The sequence below is a fragment of the Mesoplodon bidens genome (assembly GCF_964165515.1).
Source record: "Mesoplodon bidens genome assembly, chromosome: 17".
Classification (NCBI taxonomy): Eukaryota; Metazoa; Chordata; class Mammalia; order Artiodactyla; family Ziphiidae; genus Mesoplodon; species Mesoplodon bidens.
Window position 1 is genome coordinate 23,022,775 of NC_138174.1, and position 27,423 is coordinate 23,050,197.

The window sequence follows — 27,423 nt, forward strand, 5'->3', positions numbered from 1 at the left end:
TAACAGCAGAGTCTCTGTTTTCTGTAGCCTTCCGGCTTTCCTGAATGCAAGCTCTGCTGGCCTTCAAAGCCAGAAATACTGTGGGCTCATCTTCCTGGTGCAAGACCCCCAGGCTTCAGAGCCCAGTGTGGCACTCAGACTCCTTGCTTCTTGGAGGAAATCCATGCAATTGTGATTATACTCCTATTTGTGGGCCACCTACCTAGAGATGTGGGTCTTGACTCTCCGGCATCTCCACCCCTCCTACGGATCTTGTTGTGGCTCCTCCTTTATCTTCAGTTGTAGAAGATCTTTTCTGCTAGACCTCAGATCATTCTCATTGAGAGTTGCTCTGTAAACAGTTGTAATTTTCCTTTGCTATGGGAGGAGGTGAGCTCAGGGTCTCCCTACTCACCACCTTGGCCACCATCTCTACTGCCATATTTTAAAACGTTAATACTTCTAAAGTTGCTTTGGATATCTATTTTTTAAAGTGAAAAAAAATTACCATTCTTTCTCTTTACCCATCGCCATAGATACTATAACTTATATAAGATTTTGTATTTCATTCCTATTATATTACATTACATATCTGTATCTAATTATGTCTGTGTCTATATATATGGGATATTATTTTTAAGTTTACATAGATGAGATCATACTGAATTTATACCTTTCAATTTGTTTTTCCTCAACAGTTTTTTTGGGGTTTTTTTTTTAGCATTATCTGTTAACATATGGACATATGACTTATTCTTAGTAGTTAATTGTTTTATGTATCTACCTTCTCATAATGAAACATTCACCAGTCTTTTTTTTTTTTTTTTTCTGGACAACCACCTTCCTACACCCATCTCATCATTCACAGTAGACACATAGACATGTAGATGTGGGTTTAACGTTTGGTAGTGCAGCACCCTCCCTGCTATTGAATAGGCACTTGGGAAACAGTTATTCTTTAACTCTACTAGAAAACCTTTTATTTCCTTCTTATCAAAAAAGTTTTCTGTTTTGTTTTGTTATTACCATTAGATCTGCCTCTGTCCCTTTTCCACTGAATTTTCTGTGAGCAGTTTCTAATGTGGCTTTATTAATTCCATCTAAGTCAAGTATATTTATGTGTAAGCAATGAGAAAAGACCAAAGGAATAGAGCAAAGAAAAACAAGAGAGAATGAAAGAAGGAAGAAGGGATTACTTCTAATCTTTAGCCTCTGAGACTCGATTGGTATTCCTCAGAGATACTTTTTAAAGGACATTTGCACAGTTTCTTATTCTCCATCACCTCAGAGGTCAGCCAGTTTTGGAGGCCTTTCTCTTCCATTTAACCAATCAAATACTTCCTTTTGTGTCTTACTTTCATAATAACATTAGAAAAATGTATACTATTTTTTTAATTTAGGTATATTTCAAGATCTATCTCAAGTGTTTTTTTAGATTGTGGTGCCTCAAAAAATGGGAGCTATCAAAAATCCTCAAACGGATATATATTTGTACTTTTTAGTAGATTTTACCGTTGTTTTGCATTTTGCCTAGCATGTGCTAAATAAATATTTGGTGAATGGTTGAATAAATAAACAAAGAAATAATTATTTGTAGAAGTTACAGTAATAAATATTTGTAGAGGTTACATGGTCATTTGACTTAGAGGTATTTTAGTGTTACTAGTAATCAGCTTTCATCTACTAAAACACTTAACCTCAAAATTTGATCTCCTCTGATTGAAAACTAAAGGTCTAAAAACAAATGAAAGATCAGAGTTAACTGAGAGCACCAATTCCCAAAAGTTATTAAAATTAAAGTCTCTATTTAAGGTTACCAGATTATTTAGGGCTCTAAAACAAGTGTCTACTCCCTTAAAATTTTAAGAGCTGTATGTCTCAGTGTTTAGACTATTCTCAAATTCTGTTTTGTTATTCTAACAAATTAAAGTTTTTTTAGTCCATTATATTTTTGTACATGACAGTGGGCTAAGCCAGTTGACACCACTAAAAAAGTGAAACTTTGAAAAATTGAAGAGTAAAAGCAATTATTTCTAGAAGTGACAGAGCCTTTCCTGGGTTCAATTCTTGCTCCTTTTAATTATTTATTCCTTTCAAGGTACTGGAAATTATTAGACTGTAATTGATCTTAGCACTTGCCAAATATAATTTTCTGTATAACAAGATTAGTAAGTGTTGAGAATTTCCTTTTGTTTCCCTTGCAAACAATGCTCTGGTCTTTTCTGAAAGTCAAGTTTATAGGGTTTTTCCCCACCCTTAATCTTTATTTTTGTTGTATTTGATGGAGTTCTACTAAGCTAAGATGTGTGCCAAGTTTAGTTTGTAACTGAGTATAACTCATCAGAAAATAGGATTTCTGCCAGAAATTCTTGCACACATTACCTCTAGCTGCTCTGCCAAGTGTCACAGTACTATTTAGGCCTTCCCATATGTCTGAAATCAGCAGTAAAATGCTTTTCAATCTTAGCTCACATATGTTTTTAAGTAGAATTTGTTCTGGTAGTACTGATATCCACAGTATGAGATTATTAGTACTGTTTTCTAATGGTAAAGGTATGATTTTTATCAGTATACATCGTAATGATAGCTCTGAGGATGGCTCTGGGTTCTCATTTGGCATATTTGTTGATAAGAGGGCTAGAGGAGGGAGACCTTCAAGATGGCAGAGGAGTAAGATGTGGAGATCAATTTCCTCCCCACAAATACATCAAAAATACATGTACATGTGGAACAACTCCTACAGAACACCTACTGAACGCTGGTAGAAGACCTCAGACTTCCCAAAAGGCAAGAAACTCCGCACATACCTGGCCATGGGGCTGACATGGTCTGGGTGCTCCAGCCACATGTCAGGCCTGTGCCTCTGAGGTGGGAGAGCCGAGTTCAGGACACTGGTCCACCAGAGAGCTGGCAGCTCCACATAATATCAAACGGCGAAAGCTCTCCCAGATATCTCCATCTAAATGCTAAGACCCAGCTCCACTCAACGACCTCAAGCTACAGTGCTGAATATCCTATGCCAAACAACTAGCAGGACAGGAACACAACCACACCCATTAGCAGAGAGGCTGACTAAAACCATAATAAGGTTACAGGCACCCCAAAACACACCATCAGATGCGGTCCTGCCCACCAGAACACAGACACCAGTCCCCTCCACCAGGAAGCCTACACAACCCAGTGAACCAAACTTAGCCACTGGGGACAGACGCCAAAAACAATGGGAACTGTGAACCTGCAGCCTGTGAAAAGGAGACCCCAAGCACAATAAGTTAAGCAAAATGAGAAGACAGAGAAACACACAGCAGATGAAGGAGAGAGGTGAAAACCCCTCAGACCAAACAAATGAAGAGGAAATAGGCAGTCTACCTGAAAAAGAATTCAGAATAATGATAGTAAAGATGATCCAAAATCCTAGAAATAGAAAGGAGAAAGTACAAGAAACGCTTAACAAGGACCTAGAAGAACTAAAGAGCAAACAAACAATGATTAACAACACAATAAGTGAAATTAAAAATTCTCTACAAGAAACCAATAGCAGAATAACTGAGGCAGAAAAACAGATAAATAACCTGGCAGATAACATAGTGGAAATAACTGCTGCAGAGCAGAATGAAGAAAAAAGAATGAAAAGAATTCAGGACAGTCTCACAGACCTCGGGGACAACATTAAATGCACCAACCTTCGAATTATAGGGGTCCCAGAAGAAGAAGAGAAGAAGAAGGGGACTGAGAAAATATTTGAAAAGGTTATAGTTGAAAACTTCCCTAATATGGAAAAGGAAATAGTCAATCACGCCCAGGAAGCGCAGAGAGTCCCATACAGCATAAATCAAAGAAGAAACATGACAAGACACATATTAATCAAACTATCAAAAATTAAATACAAAGAAAAAATATTAAAAGGAGCAAGGGAAAAACAACAAATAACATACAAGGGAAGCCCCATAAGGTTAACAGCTGATCTTCAAGCAGGAAATCTGCAAGCCAGAAGGGAGTGGCAGAACATATTTAAAGTGATGAAAGGGAAAAACCTACAACCAAGATTACTCTACCCAGCAACAGTCTCATTCAGATTCGATGGAGAAATTAAAACCTTTACAGACAAGCAAAAGTTAAGAGAATTCAGTACCACCCAACCAGCTTTATAGCAAATGCTAAAGGAGCTTCTCTAGGCCGGAAACACAAGACAAGGAAAAGACCTACAATAACAAACCCAAAACAATTAAGAAAATCATAATAGGAACATACATATCGATAATTACCTTAAATGTAAATGGATAAATGCTCCAACCAAAAGACATAGACTGGCTGAATGGATACAAAAACAAGACCCGTATATTACTTCTACAAGAAACCCACTTCAGAACTAGAGACACATGCAGACTGAAAGTGAGGAGATGGAAAAAGATATTCCATGCAAATGGATATCAGAAGAAAGCTGGAGTAGCAATGCTCATATCAGACATAATAGACTTTAAAATAAAGACTACTACAAGAGACAAGGAAGGCCACTACATAATGATCAAGGGATCAATCCAAGAAGAAGATATAACAGTTGTAAATATTTAGGCACCCAACATAGGAGCACCTCAAAACATAAGGCAAATGCTAGCAGCCATAAAAGGGGAAATCGACAGTAACACAATCATAGTAGGGGACTTTAACACCCCACTTTCACCAATGGGCAGATCATCCAAAATGAAAATAAATAAAGAAACACAAGCTTTAAATGATACATTAAACGAGATGGACTTAATTGATATTTATAGGACATTCCATCCAAAAACAGCAGATTACAGTTTCTTCTCAAGTACTCAAGGAACATTCTCTAGGATAGATCATATCTTGGGTCACAAATCAAGCCTTGGCAAATTTAAGAAAATTGATATCGTATCAAGTATCTTTTCCTACCACAACGCTATGAGACTAGATATCAATTACAGGAAAAAATCTTTAAAAAAGACAAACGCATGGATGCTAAACAATACACTATTAAATAACCAAGAGGTCACTGAAGAAATCAAAAAATACCTAGAAATAAATGACAGTAGAAACATGACGACCCAAGACCTATGGGATGAAGCAAAAGCAGTTCTAAGAGGTAAGTTTATAACAATACAATCCTACCTCAAGAAACAAGAAACATCTCAAATAAATGACCTAACCTTACACCTAAAGCAATTAAAAAAAAAGAAGAACAAAAAAACCCCCAAAGTTAGCAGAAGGAAAGAAATCATAAAGATCAGATAGGAAATAAATGAAAAAGAAATGAAGGAAACAATAGCAAAGATCAATAAAACTAAGACCTGGTTCTTTGAGAAGATAAACAAAATTGATAAACCGTTAGCCAGACTCATGAAGAAAACAAGGGAGAAGACTCAAATCAATAGAATTAGAAATGAAAAAGGAGAAGTAACACTGACATGGCAGAAATACAAAGGATCATGAGAGATTACTACAAGCAACTATATGCCAATAAAATGGACAACCTGGAAGGAATGGACAAATTCATAGAAAAGCACAACCTTCTGACAGTGAACCAGCAAGAAATAGAAAATATAAACAGACCAGTCACAGGGACTGAAATTGAGACCGTGATTAAAAATCTTCCAACAAACAAAAGTCCAGGACCAGATGGCTTCGCAGGCGAATTCTACCAAACATTTAGAGAAAAGCTAACATCTATCCTTCTCAAACTCTTCCAAAATATAGCAGAGGGAGAAACACTCCCAACCTCATTCTAACTGGCCACTATCACCCCGATACCAAAACCAGACAAAGATGTCACAAAGAAAGAAAACTACAGGCCAATATCACTGAGGAACATAGATGCAAAAATCCTCTACAAAATACTAACAAACAGAATCCAACAACACATTAAAAGAATCATACACCATGATCACCAGGGGTTTAGCCCAGGAATGCAAGGATTCCTCAATATACGCAGATCAGTCAGTGGCATAAGCCGTATCAAGAAACTGAAGGTGAAAAACCTTATGATCATCTCAATAGATGCAGAAAATGCTTTTGACAAAATTCAACACCCATTTATGATTAAAAACCCTCCAGCAAGTAGGCATGGAGGGAACTTAACATAATAAAGGCCATATATGACAAACATCGTTCTCAATGGTGAAAAGCTGAAAGCATTTCCTGTAAGATCAGGAACAAGGCAAGGTTGCCCTCTCTCACCACTATTATTCAATATAGTTTTGGCAGTCTTAGCCACATCAATCAGAGAAGAAAAAGAAATGAAAGGAATCCAAATTGGAAAAGAAGAAGTAAAGCTGTCACTGTTTGCAGATGACATGATACTATACATAGATAATCCTAAAGATGCTACCAGAAAACTACTAGAGCTAATCAATGAATTTGGTGAAGTATCAGGATACAAAATTAATGCACAGAAATCTCTTGCATTCCTATACACTAATGATGAAAAATTTGAAAGAGAAATTAAGGAAACATGTCCATTTACCACTGCAACAAAAAGAATAAAATACCTAGGAATAAACCTACCTAAGGAGACAAAAGACCTGTATGCAGAAAACTATAAGACACTGATGAAAGAAATTAAAGATGATACAAACATTTGGAGCGATATACCATGTTCTTGGATTGGAAGAATCAATATTGTGAAAATAACTATACCACCCAAAGCAATCTACAGATTCAGTGCAATCCCTATCCAACTACCAATGGCATTTTTCACAGAACTAGAACAAAAAATTTCATAATTTGTATGGAAACACAAAAGACCCCGAATAGCCAAAGCAATCTTGAGAAAGAAAAGTGGGGCTGGAGGAATCAGGCTCCCAGATTTCAGACTATACTACAAAGCTACAGTAATCAATACAGTATGGTGCTGGCACAAAAACCGAAATATAGGTCAATGGAACAGGATAGAAAGCCCAGAGGTAAACCCATGCACATATGGTCACCTTATTTTTGATAGAGGAGGTAAGAATATAGAATGGAGAAAGACAGCTTCTTCAATAAGTGGTGCTGAGAAAACTGGACATGTAAAAGAATGAAATTAGAACACTCCCTAACACCATACACAAAAATAAACTCAAAATGGATTAAAGACCTAAATGTAAGGCCAAACACTATTAAACTCTTAATGGAAAACATAGGCAGAACAGTCTTTGACATAAATCACAGCAAGATCCTTTTTGACCCACCTTCTAGAGAAATGGCAGTAAAAACAAAAATAAGTAATGGGATCTAATGAAACTTTAAAGCTTTTGCACAGCAAAGGAAGACATAAACCAGATGAAAAGACAACCCTCTGAATGGGAGAAAATATTTGCAAATGAAGCAACTGACAAAGGATTAATCTCCAAAATTTGCAAGCAGCTCATGCAGCTCGATATCAAAAAAGCAAACAGCGCAATCCAAAAATGGGCAGAAGACCTAAATAGACATTTCTCCAAAGAAGATATGCTGATTGCCAACAAACACATGAAAGGATGCTCAATATCACTGATCATTAGAGAAATGCAAATCAAAACTACAATGAGGTATCACCTCACACCAGTCAGAATGGCCATCACCAAAAAATCTACAAACGATAAATGCTGGAGAGGGTGTGGAGAAGAGGGAACCATCTTGCACTGTTGGTGGGAATGTAAATTGATCCAGCCACCATGGAGAACAGTGTGGTGGTTCCGTAAAAACTAAAATTAGAACTACCATAGGACCCAACAATCCCACTACTGGGCATATACCCTGAGAAAACCATAATTCAAAAAGAGTCATGTACCACAGTGTTCAGTGCAGCTCTATTTATAATAACCAGGACATGGAAGTGACCTAAGTGTCCATCGACAGATGAGTGGATAAAGAAGATGTGTCACGTATATACAGTGGAATATTACTCAGCCATAAAAAGAAACGAAATTGAGTTATTTGTAGTGAGGTGGATGGACCTAGCGTCTGTCATACAGAGTGAAGTAAGTCAGAAAGAGAAAAACAAATACCATATGCTAACACATATATATGGAATCGGAAAAAAAAATGGTTCTGAAGAACCTAGGGGCAGGACAGTAATAAAGATGCAGACGTAGAGAATGGACTTGAGGACACGGGGAGTGGGGAAGGGTAAGCTGGGACGAAGTGAGAGAGTGACATGGACATATATACACTACCAAATGTAAGATAGATAGGTAGTTGGAAGCAGCCATATAGCACAGGGAGATCAGCTCAGTGCTTTGTGTCCACCTAGAGGGGTGGGATAGGGAGGGTGGGAGGGAGACGTAAGAGGGAGGAGATATGTGGATATATGTATTATACGTATAGCTGACTCACTTCGTTATGCAGCAGAAACTAACACACCATTGTAAAGCAATTATACTCCAATAAAGATGTTTAAATAATTAATTAATTTTAATTTTTAAAAAAGAGTGCTAGAGTTCCCACAAACTGCCCACTCTTAATTTCTGGTGGATTTCACTTTGGAAAATCAAAATGCTGCTCTGTCAGTCTGTGTGCCTACAAGATGTGGCATCGGGACTCAGCTCAAATTATCACCAGATCTGCAGCCTTCCTTTCCTCCCTCTCCTTTCCTCTGCAGGCCCCTTCTCTCAGGAGTTGGGGTGGAGCCCCTGGGTTCTGATACCATCCAAGAAGATGAAGCTGCAGAGGAGAAAGTGGACATGTGTCCAGTAGTGGGCGTACTGTCATCCTTCTGCATTTTCTTTCCCTTGTCTTTTATATCAAGATTCATAGTACTTAAAAAAATAAAAAGAAAGAAAGATTTAGGCACCAGTGCTTGGCAGAAAGAAGATTGGTCATGGTGTTGGAGTATAAGTTTTTCGAATACAGTTTGAAAGTATCTGTTAAAATTTGAAATGTAATGGAGAAGAGTGAAAAAAATTTGGTTTTTAATTCAGATTAGAGGATCAGCAAATTCATAATGAGTAAATTGAAACCTGCATTTGGATTCCTTAATATAGAGACAGCTATGGAAAATTTAAAGATAAGCAATGCATTATTCCCAAAAGCATTGAAGACAAAATTAGGTTAACAGGTCTAGGCAGAAAACAAAGCTAATAAGTGTTAGGAACTTAGAAAAATTGTAAATTTCAAGCGTGCTCCTAATACTTGAAGCATAGATGTAAGTAATTAAGGACAAAGAATCTCAAGGATGCTTGTGAAAGAGACAAAATGAATATAGGGAAGCCTCCCTAATTTAGGTGAACTAGAGAGAGCATACTTGTTGGAATTATGTGATATTTCATTTCAAGACAGTTGTACACTCTCCAGTAAATACAGTGGTATAAGCTTGTGGCTAATCAAAATGACAACAACAACAACGAAAACCCTCTCTGTCTTGCTTTGCAAATCCCTAATTTCTCCCTAATAATTTTACTCTAAGATGATCTACATGGGAAGAGATTACAAAAGTTTGGCCTTTGATCATCCTAAGCAACTTGTATTGATTTAGAAAACAGTGGCTTCACCTAAACTCAGTGGGCAACTTTATTTGAATATAGGTCTCCTAATAAACTTCTGTGACAAATTCATTACTACTTAAATTGAAAGGATTTTTTAAGATCACAGGTGTATTGGTGCTGAAACCCAGAAAGATGATTTCCAAGTGACTGAGTATTTTCATTGACATAAAACGTTTTATTTTCTCTTAACAGTAAGGTTAAAGGGGAAGAAGAATAGACATTAAAGTTCAGGGCACCTGACTCACAGCTTGTGTCTCCACTGAAGAAAGAGGTCATAGAGTCCGGACATCCCCAGCCTGGGAGAGATAAGTGGGAGGAGAAGATAAGGGCTAGGAGAGGTGATTGTCAACTGGCTTTCTTTTCCCTGTTGTCCCAGAATTTGGCATGCAGTCAGTGTTTCTTTAATTTTGTGTTTTGCTTCTATTGATAGCACAGGGTTTGTGTGTTGTGTACTGGATGGAGGAGAGGGAGTTCCTTTCATAATAGCCACAAGGGAATGACATCTTTTTATGAGAAAGACATTTTTCTCAATTCTTTCCTGAAAATATGGACATTTGAATAAATACTATAGGCGAAAGTTTTCCAGATAAAATGTCTAAGACCATTTCCATTCATTTGAAAATTTGCACACACACAAAGGACTGCTATTTACTGAACAACGCCATCACTGTTAGAAATTCCATCCTAAATTTTAGCAGAGAACGTATAATCCCAAAATAAAGACAAGTTAAGGGAACAGAATGTACTTTTCCTTTCATTTAAAAGAATTTGTTATTGTTGTTTTAAAATTCTGGGTAAAAATCCATCAATCCCAGTTTCTTAGGATTATCACAAGTATTGAAAACCCGAAGGAGAGCAGTCGTAATAGAATGAGACAATTTTCAACATTCTAGAGCTCAGTTTTCTTCTCAGAAACATTGCTAAATTGAAAGTAAAAGATACTACATTAAGAAATTCCATTTGCATTTAAAATATTGATAAAAATGATAATGCAAGCACTATAGGAAATGTAATTTATAAAAATGTATTTCTACTTACGCATTTCTCAGCAAAGTAAAACAACCCACATAACACATTCTGCCACCTCTTTTCCTGTCTGCGAATTCCTGTCGTTTGTGCAAATATGTGACTGCTTAATCTATCGATTGAAAATATTAAAATTGTGTTTTTACAATGAATATTAAAGAAGGAGGTGGCAGGTGTAAATAGTACTAACCTCTCATACTGCACTTAGAACTTTTTCTTTCTAACATTACCTCACCCTTCATTTTGCTGAGGTCCTGGAGGGCATGCAGAACTCTGCCCAGAGCAGGCTGTGATTTAAATGTTTGCTAAACAAATAAATAAGAAAATTAATTAAAGGTGGCCTACAAAGGTGAATTTCCAAAAACCCCATAATTTCAGTGGGCTAAATACCAGATGGTAAGGGTATTGGAGGCATAACGTTACATGTTCTCATTTTACTTTTCCTCTCCAAAGCCCCACTCTATTTATTGCTGTGGCATCTGGCAGGCTTTCTTTTCTGGGCCCAGCATGCTCCACGCCATGTGCTAGCATTTTCCTGGAATGAAAGTCAAGGAAATACCATTTCTAAAAATATGCTTTATGGGTGTTTTAAAGTATAATATTTCCTTTCTACTAGCTCATTTGCTTAGGGGTCCTGATAAATGACATTCACGCACAGAAAAAAAAAATCACAGTGAATCTGATTTTGTCTATGCAATAAACATCACAACTGCCTTAACAAAGTGTGCAAACAGTGTCCTCCTTTTCTGTTTCTGAGACATTTTATTTTTTTGGGTTTATGGCCACAGGCGCTCTGTGCTCACTAAAAAGAGTAGCCAAACATTTACTCTGTGCTTGTTTATATCAGGAACTGTTCTTTACGTATATTAGCAAGTATATTCCTTTAAGGATCCTGTATAAAACGTATTATTTATCATTTTCGTATTACAAATAAGGAAATTTAGACATCGGCTCTTTATTTAAACACTTTGCCAAGTTCACATGGCTAGTAACTTATGAGTTGGGATTGCTTTCTTTTTTTTTCTTTTAACTTTTTCCTTTAATTTATTATTTATTGTGAAAGACTCGGTTTTTAAGTTTTTTTTTTCTTCTGCAAGATTTTATTATGGAAATGTTTAACCACACAGAAAAGTTGAAAGAAATTGGCAGTGAACACTCATATGCTTACCTCTATGCATCCCTGTTTTCATCCACGAATCCACTGTATTTTTGGAAACATTTCTAAGTAAATTGTAGTCATCGCTACAATTCCCCCAAATGCTTTGGTGTATGTACCATTACTAGAATTCAAAGTTTATGATTTTTTTGTATGATTCTTATTTTTTAAGTAAAATTGTTAGGTAAAATTTACATATTTACATAAAATGCACAGATCTTAAGTGTACATTTCTATGAGTTTCAACAGATATATACACCTGTGCTACCCAAGTGTCTATCAACCCCAGAAAATTCCCTCATACACCTTCCCAGCACATCCCCATCCCCACCTCTAGAGTAAATCAATTCTAGTTCTAGAACTCCGTATAAGTAGACTCATATACTACATACTCTTTCATGTCAGGTTTCTTTTACATAGTATGTTTTTGAGATTAATCTGTTCTTGAGTCTGTCAGTAAGTCATTTCTATCTCTTGCTGAGTGATATTTGATTGCATGAATATACAACAGTTTGTTAATCCATTCTTCTATGGATGGACACTTGTGTTCTTTTCAGGCTCTATTTTGGATGAAGTTGCCATGAACATTCTTGAACAAGTCTTTCGTGAAGATATGGTTTCATTTCTTTTAGGTCAATAAGAGTGGAATTTTAGTCATAGGTAGGTGTATATTGAGTTTTAGAAGAAATTACCATATCTTTGTACAAAGTAGTTGTACCATTTTACATTCGCATCAACCATATGTGATAATTTTAGTTGTTACACATCTTCAACAGCATTTGGTCTTGTCAGTCTCTAATTTTTGCCATTCTGGTAAGCTAGAATTGGGTTTGCAGTGATATTTCATTGTGATCTAATATGCATTTTTCTTGATGACTAATATGTTGACATCTTCTTCATGGGCTTACTGGCCATATCTTCTTTTGTAAAGTGTCCATTGAAGTATTTGCCCACCTTTATATTGGGTTGCTTGTATGTATTTTTATTTTTGAGGTATAAAATATATATTAGTCTCCAGGATTTTATTAGATGTATACATTGCAACTGCTTCCTTCCAATTCCAATGTATTGCTTGCCTATTAATTCTCTTAATGATGTTTTTTGTTGAGCAGAAGTTTTAATTTGGGGGGTGTAATTTATTGGGGTTTTTTTTCTTTCATAGACACTGGCTTTTGTATCCTAAGATAACTTTATGCTCAAGTCAAAAAAATTCTGTGGTTTCTTTGAAAAGTTGTATAGTTTTAGATTTTATGCTTAGATTTATGATCCTTATTGAATTAACTTTTGTATATTATGTTTATTATGTTTTGTATATTATTTGTTTATTATCTTCTATATGGGATGTTTAATTCTTCCAACACTATTTTTGAAAACCCTTTCCTTTCCTTATTGGAATGCCTTAGTGCTAGTCTCAAAAATCAAGTGACCACATAAGTGTGCACCTATTTCTGAGCTCTCTATTCTGTTCCATTGATTTTGTTGCTCCTTATGCTAGTACCACACTGTATTGATTACTGTAGCTTTACAGCAAGTCTTCAAGTCAGATGTGTAAGTTCTCCATCTTTGTTCTTTTATAAAATTGGCTTAGATATTCTATTTCTTCTGAAAATTTATGTAGATTTTAGAATTAGCTTACCAGTTTTAAAAATAATCAGATTACAGTTGAGAATATGTTAAATCTAAGGCTCAGTTTGGAAAGAATTGACATCAGTATTGAGCCTCTCAATCCATAAATGTACATTCTCTTCATTAATATTTCTCAGCAATATTTTATAGTTTTTAGTGTATAATTCCTACATGCCTCTTGGTGCATTTATTAATAAGAATTTTATGTATTTTTAATAATTTAGGTGTAATTTAAATTTTTTATCTTCCAATTCGTTCCTGCTAATATGTAAAACTGTAAGAGTACTTTTATCCTGATACCAAAATCAAACAAAGATACAGACCAATATTTGTTACGTATGTAGACTCAAAAATCTTCAACAAAATTCTGTCAGATCAAATACAACAACATGTAGAGAGAGAGGATTATACACCATGACCAAGTGGGATTTATCTCAGGTTAGTTCAAGGTTAGTTCAAAATTCAGAAATTAATGAATGTAAGACTCCATATTCATAGAATAAAAGACAAAAACCATATGATCATCTCAATAGATGCAGGAAGAGCGTTTGACAAAATACCTTTTGTTAAAAACACTCAATGAACTAGGAATATGAAGACACTTCTCAATCTGATAAAGAATTATCTATAAAAACCCCCCAGCTAACATCATACTTATTGGTGAAAGACTGAAAGTTTCCCACCTGAGATCAAAAAACACAAGGATGTCTACTCTTGCCACTTTTATTCAGTAATTTACTGGAGGTTCTAGCAAGGCAGTTAGGCAAGAAAAATAAATAAAGGGCATCTGGATTGAAAAGGGACAAATAAAACAAACTGTTTACAGATGACACAGTCTCATATATAGAAAATCCTAAGGAGTTCACAAAAAAACTGTTGAGCTAATAAATGAGTTCAGCAAGCTTGCAGGATAGAAGATGAGTACATAAAAACCAGTTATATTTCTATATGCCAGCAATGAGCAACCTAAAAATGAAATTAAGAAAACAATTTCATTTAAAATAGCATAAAAAATAACAAAATACTTAGGAAAAAATTTAATAAAAGAAGTGTAAGACGTGTACACTGAAAACTACAAAACATGTTGGAAGAAATTATGACCTAAATAAATGGAGAGTTACCACATGTTCATGTATTCAGCATGTTATTTCTCAATATTATTGTTGTATAGTTTGTTGTCCCTGATCTTCTATTTCTTATTCGTCCCATATTCCTGGCCTTTTTATTTGGTCCCAAGATTTTGCATCTTCCTTTTTGGGCTTAAGACCCTGAAATTCACTTTTACAGCTTAGACAACTCTCTTGAAATCCAGAACCACATTTCAGGAGGTCTTTGAAGCGTGTCCACATGGATACTCCATTTTAAATGCCTTATACTCAATTATTTTCTTCCCAAATCCTTTCCTCCCAGTGTATTTTCTGAGATAAAAAGACACCTTTACCCCATTACTCAATCCATATTTATCTCCATCTTCTCTCTCTCACTTTCCACATCCAATCACTTGAGTTCTACTTATGAATCTTCTAAAATATCCCTCAAATTAATTCTTCTCAGGTCTTTAATATCCTCTGGAGTACACAGCATCCTTTCTAACATTTGTCCTTACTGCAAGTCTCAGCCCCCTTCAACCCATTCCTCACCCAGTCAGAATAATATTTCTAAAAATATAATTAAGTCACTTTTCTACATTAAATAATTTAAAGATCTTCTCTTACAATGTTTGTTTTCGAGTTTTTTTCTATTATTATTATTATTATTTATATTTATTTATTTATTTATTTTGTGGTATGCGGGCCTCTCACTGTTGTGGCCTCTCCCGCTGCGGAGCACAGGCTCTGGACGCGCAGGCTCAGCGGCCATGGCTCACGGGCCCAGCCGCTCTGCGGCATGTGGGATTCTCCCGGACCGGGGCACGAACCTGTATCCCCTGCATCGGCAGGTGGACTCTCAACCACTGCGCCACCAGGGAAGCCCTCTATTATTTTAAAGTAATAGAATTTTGTTTTTGAAAGAAGTTTCAAATACTAGAGTCAAACAAATAAGTAAATGGGTGGTGGGAGCCGAGTTTCTCTCTTGTCAGGGTCTTTGCAGATAAGCAAGGAGGGAAAGCCAGAATGAACCATTTAGTATTGGGTTATAGCTGGACATGTTAGTATGAACTCATGTTTAGTGTAATATATATACAGATGGACAGATACAGAAACAATTATAGCTATGTATATATACCTCAGCTTGAATATATACATACATTCCTAACTCTTTCTGCTGAGAGGGCCTGGGATCAGTGATACCCCAGTAGCATCCTAGCACACCCATGCCCAGATACTAGTTTCTAAATATCATCCTACATTAAAAGGAACTAGGGATCTTTGGAGAAATGGCTGGTTCTAGGGCTGGGGCAGTAAAAATACAATATAGGACTGAATTATCTGGTTTGCCCTAAAACAATAAGTGCTCAAAGAACAAAAGGAGGGGGGCATGTCAAAGGAATAGAAGAGCCAGCCTAAAATAGTTGCCAGTGGCAAAAGCTGGAACAATTTGAGCAACAAAATAGATAATACAGTATTTACTGTCCTATAATCTAAAATATAAAATAAATGTGCATGAGTTTGTCATAATATAAACAACTGATTAAACAAATTAATAATGGAGTAGAAGGGACAAATCTTCTTTGTAGAAGAATTCCAAATAATGTAGGTAGATATAGCCCCCTCCAGGAAGTAAAGCTTACCCTCATCCTTCAGTGCGGGCTGGAGTGACTAGCTTCCAAGTAAGAGAGTATGTGAAGAGGGAAAATAGTAACTTTACAGTGAAGAAACTCAGTATATACTACCTTAACTGAGCGATCAAGGTTAGCATTGCAAGTGCCACGTCTTGTCGATGATATATGCCCCCTGATGTGATGTGATGGAAAGTGTACCTCACCTCTGTGGTGTTCCTCCCAAAACCCATAACCCTAGTCTACTCACGAGGAAAACATCAGACAAATCCAGAGTGAGTGTGAAATGCCTGGCTAATATTTCCCAAGACTGTCAAGGTCATGAGTAACAAGGAAAAACTGAGAAACTGTCACACATCAAAAGAGATGGAAGAGACATGGTGTCTCGATGCAGTGTGGTTTCTTGGATTGGATCCTGGAACAGAAAGTACACGAGTGGAAATACTGGGGAAATACGAATGTAGTCCGGAGTTTAGTTAATAGCAAGGTACCAATGTTGGTTTCTCAGTTGTAACAAATGTGCTGTGGTGGTAACATAAAGAGATTAATATTAGGGGAAACTGGGTGAGGTGTTTATGGGAACTCTGTATTATCTTTTCAACTTCTGTAAATCTAAAGTTTTTCCAAGTTCAAAAGTTATTTTAAAAATTTAGAAGGTCCAACAGAAGACACACATTGGCAAAGGTACTGTGGTTGAAGCAGAGTTTCGGGGCCCAGAGTCCTGACTGGCCGGCCTCTCCTTCACTCTTTTCACGCCTTCCCAGTCTGTCTCCCTCCCTTCCCGGGACCCGAGGGTTCCCTGGCATGTGTATTGCAAACTACTGCCAATAGAATGAAATCCCAAGCCCTAGACATGTCTTCTGGGGCCCTGCACATTCTCACCCTTGCCTAGTGTTCACCATCATATGTTGACTTTCTTGCCTCTTGTGTTTTCATTCATTTACTCTGAAGGCGATTTCTTTCCCTCACTCAGACCATGACCTTCTTGTTGATTTTGTACATGCTTCTCTCTCAGCTTGGAAGACTTTTCTTAAGCTTGTTCAGTCACAAAAACTCTTCATTTTGTGCCCTCTTTATATGGTCCTAGAATGCAGCTCAAGAGTCTTCTCTCTGAAGTCTCTAAGAGAAAGGGAGGTGCTCTGAAACGATTTCTACAATAACATGTAGAAATTGGCTGTGTGCGTGCAACTTTCCTCCAATAGTTGACAAACTCCTTAAGGATATGTTATTCATCTCTCTCTGCCAAATATCAAGAAGTGCCTAGCACATAGTAGGTATTCAATAAATGTCGAATGGATGGGCGGATGGATGAATAATAGTAGCAAGTTTATTAAAACAAAATTATTTTTGAAGCATTTGTATTTATTTGAATTTAGTTGTTACAAAGCTTCACATTCAACATTTTAATAAACAAGTTGATCCCAGTTTGCCAGCTTAAAAAGAAAAACATTGGGTTTTCAAGAGTAAGTAAGCCTTTTCTTTTAAATTTTTAATTGGAGTATAGTTGCTTTACAATGTGTTAGTTTCTACCGTACAGCAAAGTGAATCAGCTATACGTATACATATATCCCCTCTTTTTTGGTTTTCCTCCCCATTTAGGTCACCACAGAGCACTGAGTAGAGTTCCCTGTGCTATACAGTAGGTTCTCATTAGTCATCTATTTTATACAGAGTATCAATAGTGTATATATGTCAATCCCAATCTCCCAATTCATCCCACCCCCCTTTCCCCCTTGATATCCATATGTTTGTTCTCTATGTCTATGTCTTTATTTCTGCTTTGTAAATAAGATTGTCTATACCAATTTTTTCAGATTCCATATATATGTATTAGTATACAATATTTGTCTTTCTCTTTCTAACTTACTTCAAAAGTGAATAACAGTCAATTCAATCAGTATGTATATACAAAATATTGAGGGTTGTTAGGTTTTATGCCTTTAAATTACAGAAAAATCGACATGGTGCTTACTTTACAGTAAATGAAACAGGTACTGTAATGTGCCTTTTCAGGCTGTGGGTGTTGGAAGGAGTTGTCAGTAAAGCTGGCCGCATACATTTGTCTTCATTAGTCATTCCAGGGTGATGCTTTCTGATGCAGGTGGCCCAGCTATTCTCAGGCACTTTAATTTGCCAATTATTATACCCATGGCTAAGAACAGATAGTGATTAGTTTCACATTTTGCTCACTGGGCAGCTTAATGTTCTTGTCACCTTACATTGAGTTTTAAATGTGCAAAGCATAAAGGGTGTCAAACGTTTTTCTCAGACTTGGGGGTTGGGTATGTGGGAGGGTCATACCTAGTAACTTGAGTTGCTTCTGGATACAGAAATGGAAGGGCCTGATTGATTAATAAAAGAACAAGATAATATGGCAAAAGTACATCCAGGAAGGTAACGTGTGTATGTGTGTACATTACCTTTCTTAACTTATTTCATCCCTTAGATGTCTCTTTTTCTTTTCTTTCAAAGAAGCACCACTTGCTAGTTTATGGAATCTGCATGCTAGCTTGGATGGGTTAGATTACTACCATTTAATGAAACAGAGAGAATGGTAGAATGTTATTTACAAAATAGCACTCAACCTTAATAATTTCCTTCTTTGAATATCCTCAGGCAACACAGGTTACCCAAAACACAGAATGAGATGCATCATAAAATTGACATAATGAATATTCACTACCTTATGTTTTGGACAACTTTGCTCCAGCTTGACTCACTAATGCCTTCTTTTAAAAATTGCAGTAGAAAGGTAGAAAAGCTCCCTTTGGAAAAAACTAAAACCACACTGGCAGTTTTGTCTGCTGTTCTTTTGCTTAATTGCCTGGGAGTGAAGTTGACTCATTTATGGAGACTTAACCCAGTACCATTATTAGAAAAGATTATTTAACATTATAAGAAGGCATGGGAAAATATCAGGCACACAGTATCCCAAACATAAACTTTATTTCCTATCCTCTTGAAGAATTTGTTTGCATATAATGTTGTTCACACCACTGATAACAGAAAGTGTATTTAATAACTACTCAGAATTAATATGCTGTAGTATGCATGGCTGCCTAATTTAATTTATCTCTGATTAAGCCTATTATGTTTGAGATCACTTTACAGAAGAGATTTTTTTTTTTGGCCAGCTGTAAGCTTATTTGAATTGTAATATAAGTTAATAATGTGTGAAATACCAGTGGTGCCTACTTCTCAGCATTCTTTTTGCCAACTGACTTCCTGAGCTGATGCATACCCAGATCATTCATACCCATACCCATTTAGTTCCTATCTTGCATGAAGGCCAGATATTGGAATAAATATGAAAATTAACTATTTTAGGGGTCAAGGTCAAATGGCACAGTGTTGCTTTAATTCTGAAATCCAGAGAGAAGGCCATCGCATTATAAAAGTAATTGAAAATCAATGACTGATAATCACATAACATGACATAAAAGACAACACATAACTTTTGCATGATTTTTGTCCTAAATGTATTCCCTCAACATTAAATAATCATCCGATCAGATAGAGTAGGAACCTCAAGGGTTTGGCAATGAAGTAAGCAGCTTTTGCCTTGATGCCTGGGTAATTAGGTCTCTTTGGTGGGCCCAGCATGAGAGGGAAGGGACTTGTACTATTGCTGCTGTTCTGTGGCGTGTTCTCTGTGTTGTACACCAAGCTTGTCTTTATGCTTCGGCTGAACCGACTGTTTCATCTGCCAGGTTAGTTCTTCTTTTCAATGTCAGGAGTGGTTATCACCAAAAAAAGTGATAGGGCTGATTATGTCCCCTTGCTCAGCAATTTGCCTCTTACAGTTTGTGTTGCTCAGAATGTGAACTTTATTATTTGTGTATGTGTTTAAATTTGGTAGTCCGATTGCTTCTTACCCACTCTCTGCTTGGAAGGCCCTTTCTGGCCTTCTAATTAGAATCCTACCTAGTCCTCAAAGGCCTTCTTTAAATCCTACCTGCTCTGTGCAGATTTCCCAACCGTCTCAGGCCATAGCCGTTTCCTCTTTGAGCTCCTCGTGAGGTCCTTTGCTTGATCATTTAGTCACCTTCCTGTGTTTTACAGTGAGCTGTCTGAAGGCAGAGACCCTGAGTTTGAAATCTCTGTGGTCCCACAGTACCTGCCTAACACAGTTTCCTGTGCAAAAAAATTATGTCAGTAGATGGTGGTGATTGATAATCATGACAAGGGAGAAACATACCATGAACCCTAAGTGAATACATTCAAAGTTAGTTTGTGGGTTCTCATTTGTTTTAAATATGAAGTGGAAACTTGCAGGCAATATTTTAAAAGTCAGAGATAATAAAGTAGATTTCTCCTTGCTTTGAATGGCTCTTGCTAGACCTATAGTTTGAATCTCAGAATGGATGCAAAGCAGTGTTTCTTAGACCTGAGTAACAGTAGAATAAGCACGGGAATTTTAGACATATATGCCGATGACTGGGACTTACCTCCAGATCAGTTAAATCAGGGAATAGTATCATTTAAAAAAAAAAAGAGAAAAAAAAGAAAGCTAACCAGATGGTTTTAGTAAGAAGCCAGAATTGAGAACCACTGGTGTAAGAGAAAGTTAAGTTAAGGTCATTAAATGCATTCATCCATCTGCTGTTGGATGGCTTTCTACAGCTGTTTAGCGATGAAAGAAGGGTGCTTCTAATAGGAGGATTAAAATGGAAACTTTCTGATGCAGGCATCCATTGCTACTTCCAGTCCTTCTCTCAAGCTACCAACCAAGGTGACCCACAATCTCCATTTGTCAGGGACTGTGCTAGTTTTAGCACAGGAAGTCCTGCACAGTGGGAAACCCCTCAGTTGGTCACCCTACTACTAACACACTCATCCTTCGGATTCTACAGAATTGTTTTCTGAAAAACTTCCTCTTGAGAAGAAGGAAAATTATTTTGGGGGTGGGAATAGAGTATTTTATGAAAATATAGAAATATTTAGAACACTTTCAAACCTTAGCAGCCTTGAGGGGCAGGAGACATATCAAGAGAGAAAGGAAACACATTGCAACAGTTTCTAATAGAATTCCTACAATTAAAGTGAAACAGGGGGGCTTCATTGCATGTAGTTAATTAAAGAACATCAAAATATTCTTTCACTTTTATCTCCACTATGTAGATAAATTACGAATGATTTTGTAATGTAAGAAGGCATTAAACGAAAATTTGTAAAAATAAAATTTGTAAATATAATCAACTAAATTATAAGCTACTTGAGGCTAGTTATTTTTAAAAGTAAGAAAACAAAGACTTACTGAAGGCTACATGGAAAGTTACTGACAGAGCATCTGGCTCCTAGATCTTTTTCTGGTAGGTTCTTTGGCCTCTTTCCTACTATATCCTTTCATTCCCAGCAAACACTTTGCACAGTCTTTTCCTTTCAGATAAAAGTAAATGTTGGTAGATTGATAGAAAAAGTGAACGTATTTTACTATTAGAAATAATTTAACTGTTGGATTTGTAATTGTAGCATGAAAATGTATTCATCATGAACACACATTTGAGTTTTATTCTGGTATCACGGTCCAGTCCTGCAGTCTAAGGATTAATTTATCCCACAGTTATTTTCCATTCCAGTCACGTTGATCACCAAGCAGCCAGTCCGATCACTACATGGTTGATTCATTTCATTCACTGATTGCCAAAATTGCCAGATGTGTCCCAGTAATATGTCTGTCTTCATTGGCAGCAGTTCAGTGGATGCTTTGGTGATCAGCTGCTCAAGACACTGACGGTACCACATAGATGAAATGTTAAACTATACTTAGAAATATCTGGTTTCACTGGAATGGCGTTAGATTTTTCTCCCACTCTAAAAGTTATATGCTGCTATAGGAGAAAGCATCAATAAATGAAACTTCCCACACGTCACATTTACCCTTTTCTCCTTAACCAAACATTTACGTGAAGTAGTAAAACTCAGAGCAGCATATTATAGAATGAGAAACTGCAGATCAGCTCATCCGTCTTTTCCAAAATATGCTAATATTTTGGGGGGGGGGAAATGGGGAGGATTTGTAGGCGGATAAGTTTGTAATATGCCAGGTAAAACAAAATCAAACTGCTGCCTTAAATGGGGGAGGGGGCAAGCATGGGATGAAGGGGTCATATTCCAAAAGTATCCAGCCACAGAACTCTTTATTGTGAACATCTGGAGGGACGTCAGCCAACCTCCTAATTTTATAGTTAAGTAAACTACAAAAAGGTTAAGGAACTGATCCAAAGTCAAATACTTTGTTTAACTTTTTTTCCAGGCCTCCTCCCCACACCCCTACTTTCACATTGCTTTTCCAGGCCTCCTCCCCACACCCCTACTTTCACATTGCTTTCCCTAATTGCCTGTAAGAACTTCCCCGTTGCTTTTCAGTGGCTGACAAGTTGCTTCTAGTTGACCAGCATACCAGTGATCTGATGCCTAAAAATGGAAGTGAAAACTCTTCACTTAGAAAGTGTATTTTTCGAGTTAAGGTGTCAATATCTTCTCATGTTCTGATTTTAATAGCTTTTATTTATTGGACACCTACAATATGTCAGGTTCTTTATATGCATTTTACAATTTCATCCACATAACAACCTGCAAAATAGATAATAGTATGTCCATTTTCCTTGTGGGGAGGTTATCAGCTCCCTGAAGGTCATACATTCAATAAGTGGAAGAGTTGGGATGCAAAACAAGGTCAATCTGACTACAAAGTTTTTCATCTTATCAAGCTCAAAGATGTGATTACACCTACATTAGAAGCATTCCTGTTGACAACATGGTTAACTTTTTAAAAGCTTATTGGCTCATAATTGAGTGTGGCACAGAATAAAGAGGATTACATAATTTTAGGTAGACAAATTTGTAAGAAATATACTCAGGAAAATAAAAATATCTTCAACTAATATATTAAAAGGAGAACCAGCAAGCTGACTTAAATTTGTTTGGGGGATGAGGTGAGGAATACATATATATATATGCAATAAAAGGGTGAGTACATAATTAGAGGGTGATCTGTGTATGTAATTGTGAGAATTTCTTATGTGGATAGTTTCTTGCTGGATAATGGTGATTTTTTTGTATGAATTTTGGGTGCAAGTTGTTGAATGAATGACTGGAGTTTCACAGCTAATGTTCAGGGCAGAAATTACTCAACTGCCTTCCAAGTGAGTGATCATTGTTTAGTTATCTTAAAGGCAGATGATTTTCTGCAGTCTCTTTTCTTATTTAATAAACGTACATAGCTTTTCTTAAAATAGTTATTTATTTAGGCCAATCCTCTCACGATTCTATTTTTAAATCATTTTCTTGATGTCTGTTTCTTTCTTTTATTCCTCCCCCCATCCCTCCATCTCTCCCTCCTTCCTTCCCTTCCCTCCCTCCCTCCCTTCCTTCCTTCATATTTAAAAATTGATGTGGCATCTGCCTCAAACTGACTATTGGTCCAAATTTCTAGAGCCAAGATAATAATGAGATTCTATAAAGATAAATTTATGGAGGAGTTTAACTCACTTTGCCTGGTACTCCCTAGAAAGTCTCAGAGAATTAAAATGATTTCAGTAATAGCCTACCTGAAAGTATTACAGTTGTTATGTAGTTAGTAGTTGATTTAGGGCAACACCTAAAGTTCTCTGGATAAATTTTCTAGAGTGAAGTACATAGTAAGTACATAAGTACAAAGTAAAATTTATAAGACTGGTAACTTGTCGTTCCGTCAGATTGAACACATACATTTATATCTTCTAATTCCAAAAATCTCCCTAAAATTTCAGCAAAGAACTTAAACAAAGCTATACACAGATTGAGAGTGAGAGAGAACAGAGGGGGAGGTGGTACTAAACAAGAGGTGTCAGCAAACTTTGGGAAGATGGCCCAGTGATGGAGGGGGAGTGGCTGAGGGGTACTGAGAGAAACCCGCAGATTGATTCTGCAGGACCCTGGGGAGACTTAAGAAGGGTGTGAGGGTGAGCCTGGAAAAGGGGGGACTAGTTCACAGTAGTTACAGAGTAGTTAGTAGTACTTAGTGGAATGGAGTGCAGGGACTAGCTCGGCCCTGTTCCTCTCCCACCCTCACACTGCCACTACCAAATCTCCATCCCTGCTGGAGGCTTGAGGCACAGTCTTGGGCTAAATTGAATCAGAGATGCTCTGGACTCAGGGAAACGAGGCCCAGGATAGAGAGGTGAAACCAGGAGAATTAAGTGAAACTCTGTAGAGTGAACAGGTGAGACCCTTCTGGACTGTTCTACAATGTATCTCCCAAAGCACCTGTAGCCAGGGACAGGCTCTTTATTTTTTGATTTGATTTTTATTTTCTATTGGAGCATAGCTGATTAACAATGTTGTGTTAGTTTCAGGACAGCAGAGTGATTTGGTTATACATATACATGTATCTATTCTTTTCCATATTCTTTTGGGACAGGCTCTTTAGACAGCAGTTTAAAGGATTCTTATCTAGAGAAACTGAATGACTCAAAGAAATGACCTGACTGGCATTTGGAGTCCCTATCGGAATGGGTAGATACCTACCCAGTTACCTCATGGGATGCCTGCCAGGTGATACACACACCCTGCCAGGGTTTCTAATCAGTTGTGTAGGGACTCACTGTACCTAAATATAAATAAATTGTATATTTTCTTTATATATAAGTGTTGCATATATATGTGAAAGTCTTAAATATAAATGAACAGTGAGAGGATCACCAGATATTTGAGTATGGCTCCCAACAGAAAATATAGAGTAAAATATCGAGATCAAAACAGAGAGAGAGAAACGGGTTGGGGGGCTTGGAAAAATATAGATAATTCAAGAAGCGAAAGAAGAGCTTTTAAAAATCTATAGTATCTTCAGAAAGATGGGAGACAATATTATATCCATGAAATAAAAGGTAAATTCTATAAAAAAGAAACAGTCAGAAAATAAGAAAGAGATCTTGGAAATTAAACTCAGAGTTAAAAAAAATATTCAGAGGTGTAAAAGGTAAAGTCAAGCAGACTTTCTAGAAAGCAGATTAACAGGCAAAGATGGATAGTTGGGTGGGAAAAAGAAGGTAAAAAAGGTATTGGATCAGTCCACAGGTTCAGCATTTCACTACAGAGGTTTCAAAAGAAGAAAATAGATTAAATGGTGGGGAGACAAGTATCAAAGAATAATTCAAGAAAAATTGCAAACCAGAACAACAGGAATTTCCAACTTTAAAGGGAAGAGAAAGTGCCCAGAACAATGGATAAGAAAATATCCTCATTAAGGTTTTTTTACTATGAGATTTCAGAAAACCAGGGACTAAAAAGAAGATTCCTAAACCTTCCAGAGAAATAAAACAGGTCACAGATAAAAGAGCAGGAGAACCAGTGGCCTCAGGCTTCTCAACTGCAACACTAGATGCTAGAAGACAGTGAAGCTCAGCCTGCAAAATTCTGAGGGGAACGAATTTTTACTTAGAATTAAATGACAAGCTTAATTAGCAAGCACGCGTGAGAGTAGAATTAAGACTTTTTCAGACACGCAAGGAAGGTCTCAACAAACTTACCTCCCATGTACCTTTTCTTAGGAAGCTACTAGAGAATGAGCTCCACAAAGATGAGGATGTAAACCAGAAAGAGGAAACCATGGGATCCAGGAAGCGGGGGACCCAACACAGGCGAGAGGCACAGGGATTTCGCAAGATGGTGTTAAAAAGAAGCCCCAGGACAACAGGTGGGCAGCTGGCCTGGGAAACCACTAGACCGGACGGACTCAATGGTAGGCTTGTGGAGGGAAAAACAGATCTGAGAGATTCATTGGTTGAGTTGCTCACGCCAAAAATGATTTTAGTAGGGCTTTTATAGTTCCTTTGAAAAGGTCAAGAGTGATTAGTAATAGATACACACAAGAAGGAAGGAAGAAAAAGGTAGCACCAGGAAAAAAATATTGAACAAGCTAGGAAGTGCGTTCTTATACTGCGTGGCTCAGTAGTAAACAATATTACGTGGTCACAACGATGTAAACATAGAATATCGATTTAACCCCAAACTGCAGTTTAATCAACTGGAAAGATGGGGGAAGAACGCTTGTTGGGAAGTGGTGATGGTGTAGCAGTGTCAAGTTTTCCTCATTTTGCAGAGTAGTAAGACATTAGATAATCTCTAAAAGTGATCATTTAAGAAATACCAGTGTACATATATCACTTAAATATATGGAATCAAATATCAGAATTGAAAGTTAAAAGTGGTGTCCTTTCTTTCCCATGACAGGATTCAACCTCCTTGACGGGGGGAGAGCTGGGTTAGACTTACTGGTTAGTCTTCCTGCCCTGGGCCAGCCCATAGATTAACCAAACTTGAGAACAACTGCTTGGGGCAAAAGTCTTACCCGTATAGGAGGCTACTCGCTCTGGCAAGTCATTATCTTTCACAGTAAAAGCAAACAACAAACAAAAAAGAGGTTTCTGGGGAGCTCGGAGGGGATGGTGGAGACAGGTGGGGATGGCTGGTTTTGATTATAGGCCTCTTACAGAGTACTTGCTTTTTTAAGCTACAGGCGTATATTACTTTGATAAGTATTAAGTTGTTTTCTTAAATTACTGGAATTGGAAATAGAGGTTATAAAACCAAAGTGTGCAGTACCCCTCCGCCCCATAAAAGCAAAAACAGAAAAAGAGGAAGAGGTTGATGGTGCTTTTCTTGACGTCTTTCAAGACTCATTTACTTATCTCATATCTGACTTCAAGGTGGGAGCCTCAGAACCCTCTGCCATTCTCACTCCAACGAGCATCTCCTGTCATCTGCGACCACCCTCCATATTCTGTGTTTAAGCTCTTAGTGGGCTGCTTCGTGTTCCCTTTATAATACCTGTATTTTCCCTCACCTGGGCCTTTGCTTGCTGTGCAGTTATACTCACCTTCCATTCATACATGTTCCCAAAACACACACACATACACGCACGCATGCACACACACACACATCCCTTCCCAAAGTCCCCTGGTTCCATCTGCATCCCTACCTGTTTATATCTCAGCCAGGATCCCTCTCTGGATCATAGCATCCTCCCCTTTCCTTTAATTCCTGTTACATTGTCCTTGGCACCACTGACTGATCACACACTGCTTTCAATCACGGTCATTTTTTCCCTTGTCCAGTCTTTGTTAAGAGCTAGCAGGTGACAAGTGCAGGAACCATACTGCACAGATATTTATTCCTCCTACAGAGCCCGGCAGAGTGCTGACATAATCCAGGTACTGCCTCAGATAATAATTAAATGCATAAATGAATCTTTCATTAAATGTGAAATATGTTCTGTCCTATGGCCCAATGCTAAACATCTGTATCCATGTAAATAAATATTACTAGAAGGTAAGGAGTTTTTGTTCCTTATTGTTTTAAGGAAGCTTACGTGCTTTCTCCTAAAAGAGGAAGATTGTACTCAGAGCCCAGATGGTTAACTGCTCCCTAAAATTTGTGCTTGTGCTTCCTTTGTGGGGAATGTGGAAAACTTG

At 37.2% G+C, this 27,423-nt stretch overlaps 1 protein-coding gene across 5 annotated transcripts in view; it reads left to right on the forward strand.

Annotated features, from left to right (window-relative positions):
- ENOX1 (ecto-NOX disulfide-thiol exchanger 1) overlaps positions 1 to 27,423 on the forward strand; it is a 332,135-nt gene that overhangs the window by 14,902 nt on the left and 289,810 nt on the right. For 3 of the 5 annotated variants that reach the window (XM_081214793.1, XM_081214789.1, XM_081214791.1), the window contains exon 2: positions 25,501 to 25,691. The exons of 1 other annotated variant lie outside the window; for it this stretch is intronic. In XM_081214793.1, the coding sequence (XP_081070919.1) occupies positions 25,559 to 25,691 (133 nt within the window). In that variant the 5' untranslated portion in view covers positions 25,501 to 25,558. The remainder of the gene's footprint in view (positions 1 to 25,500; positions 25,692 to 27,423) is intronic. One more of the 5 variants, XM_081214790.1, reaches the window with a different exon arrangement.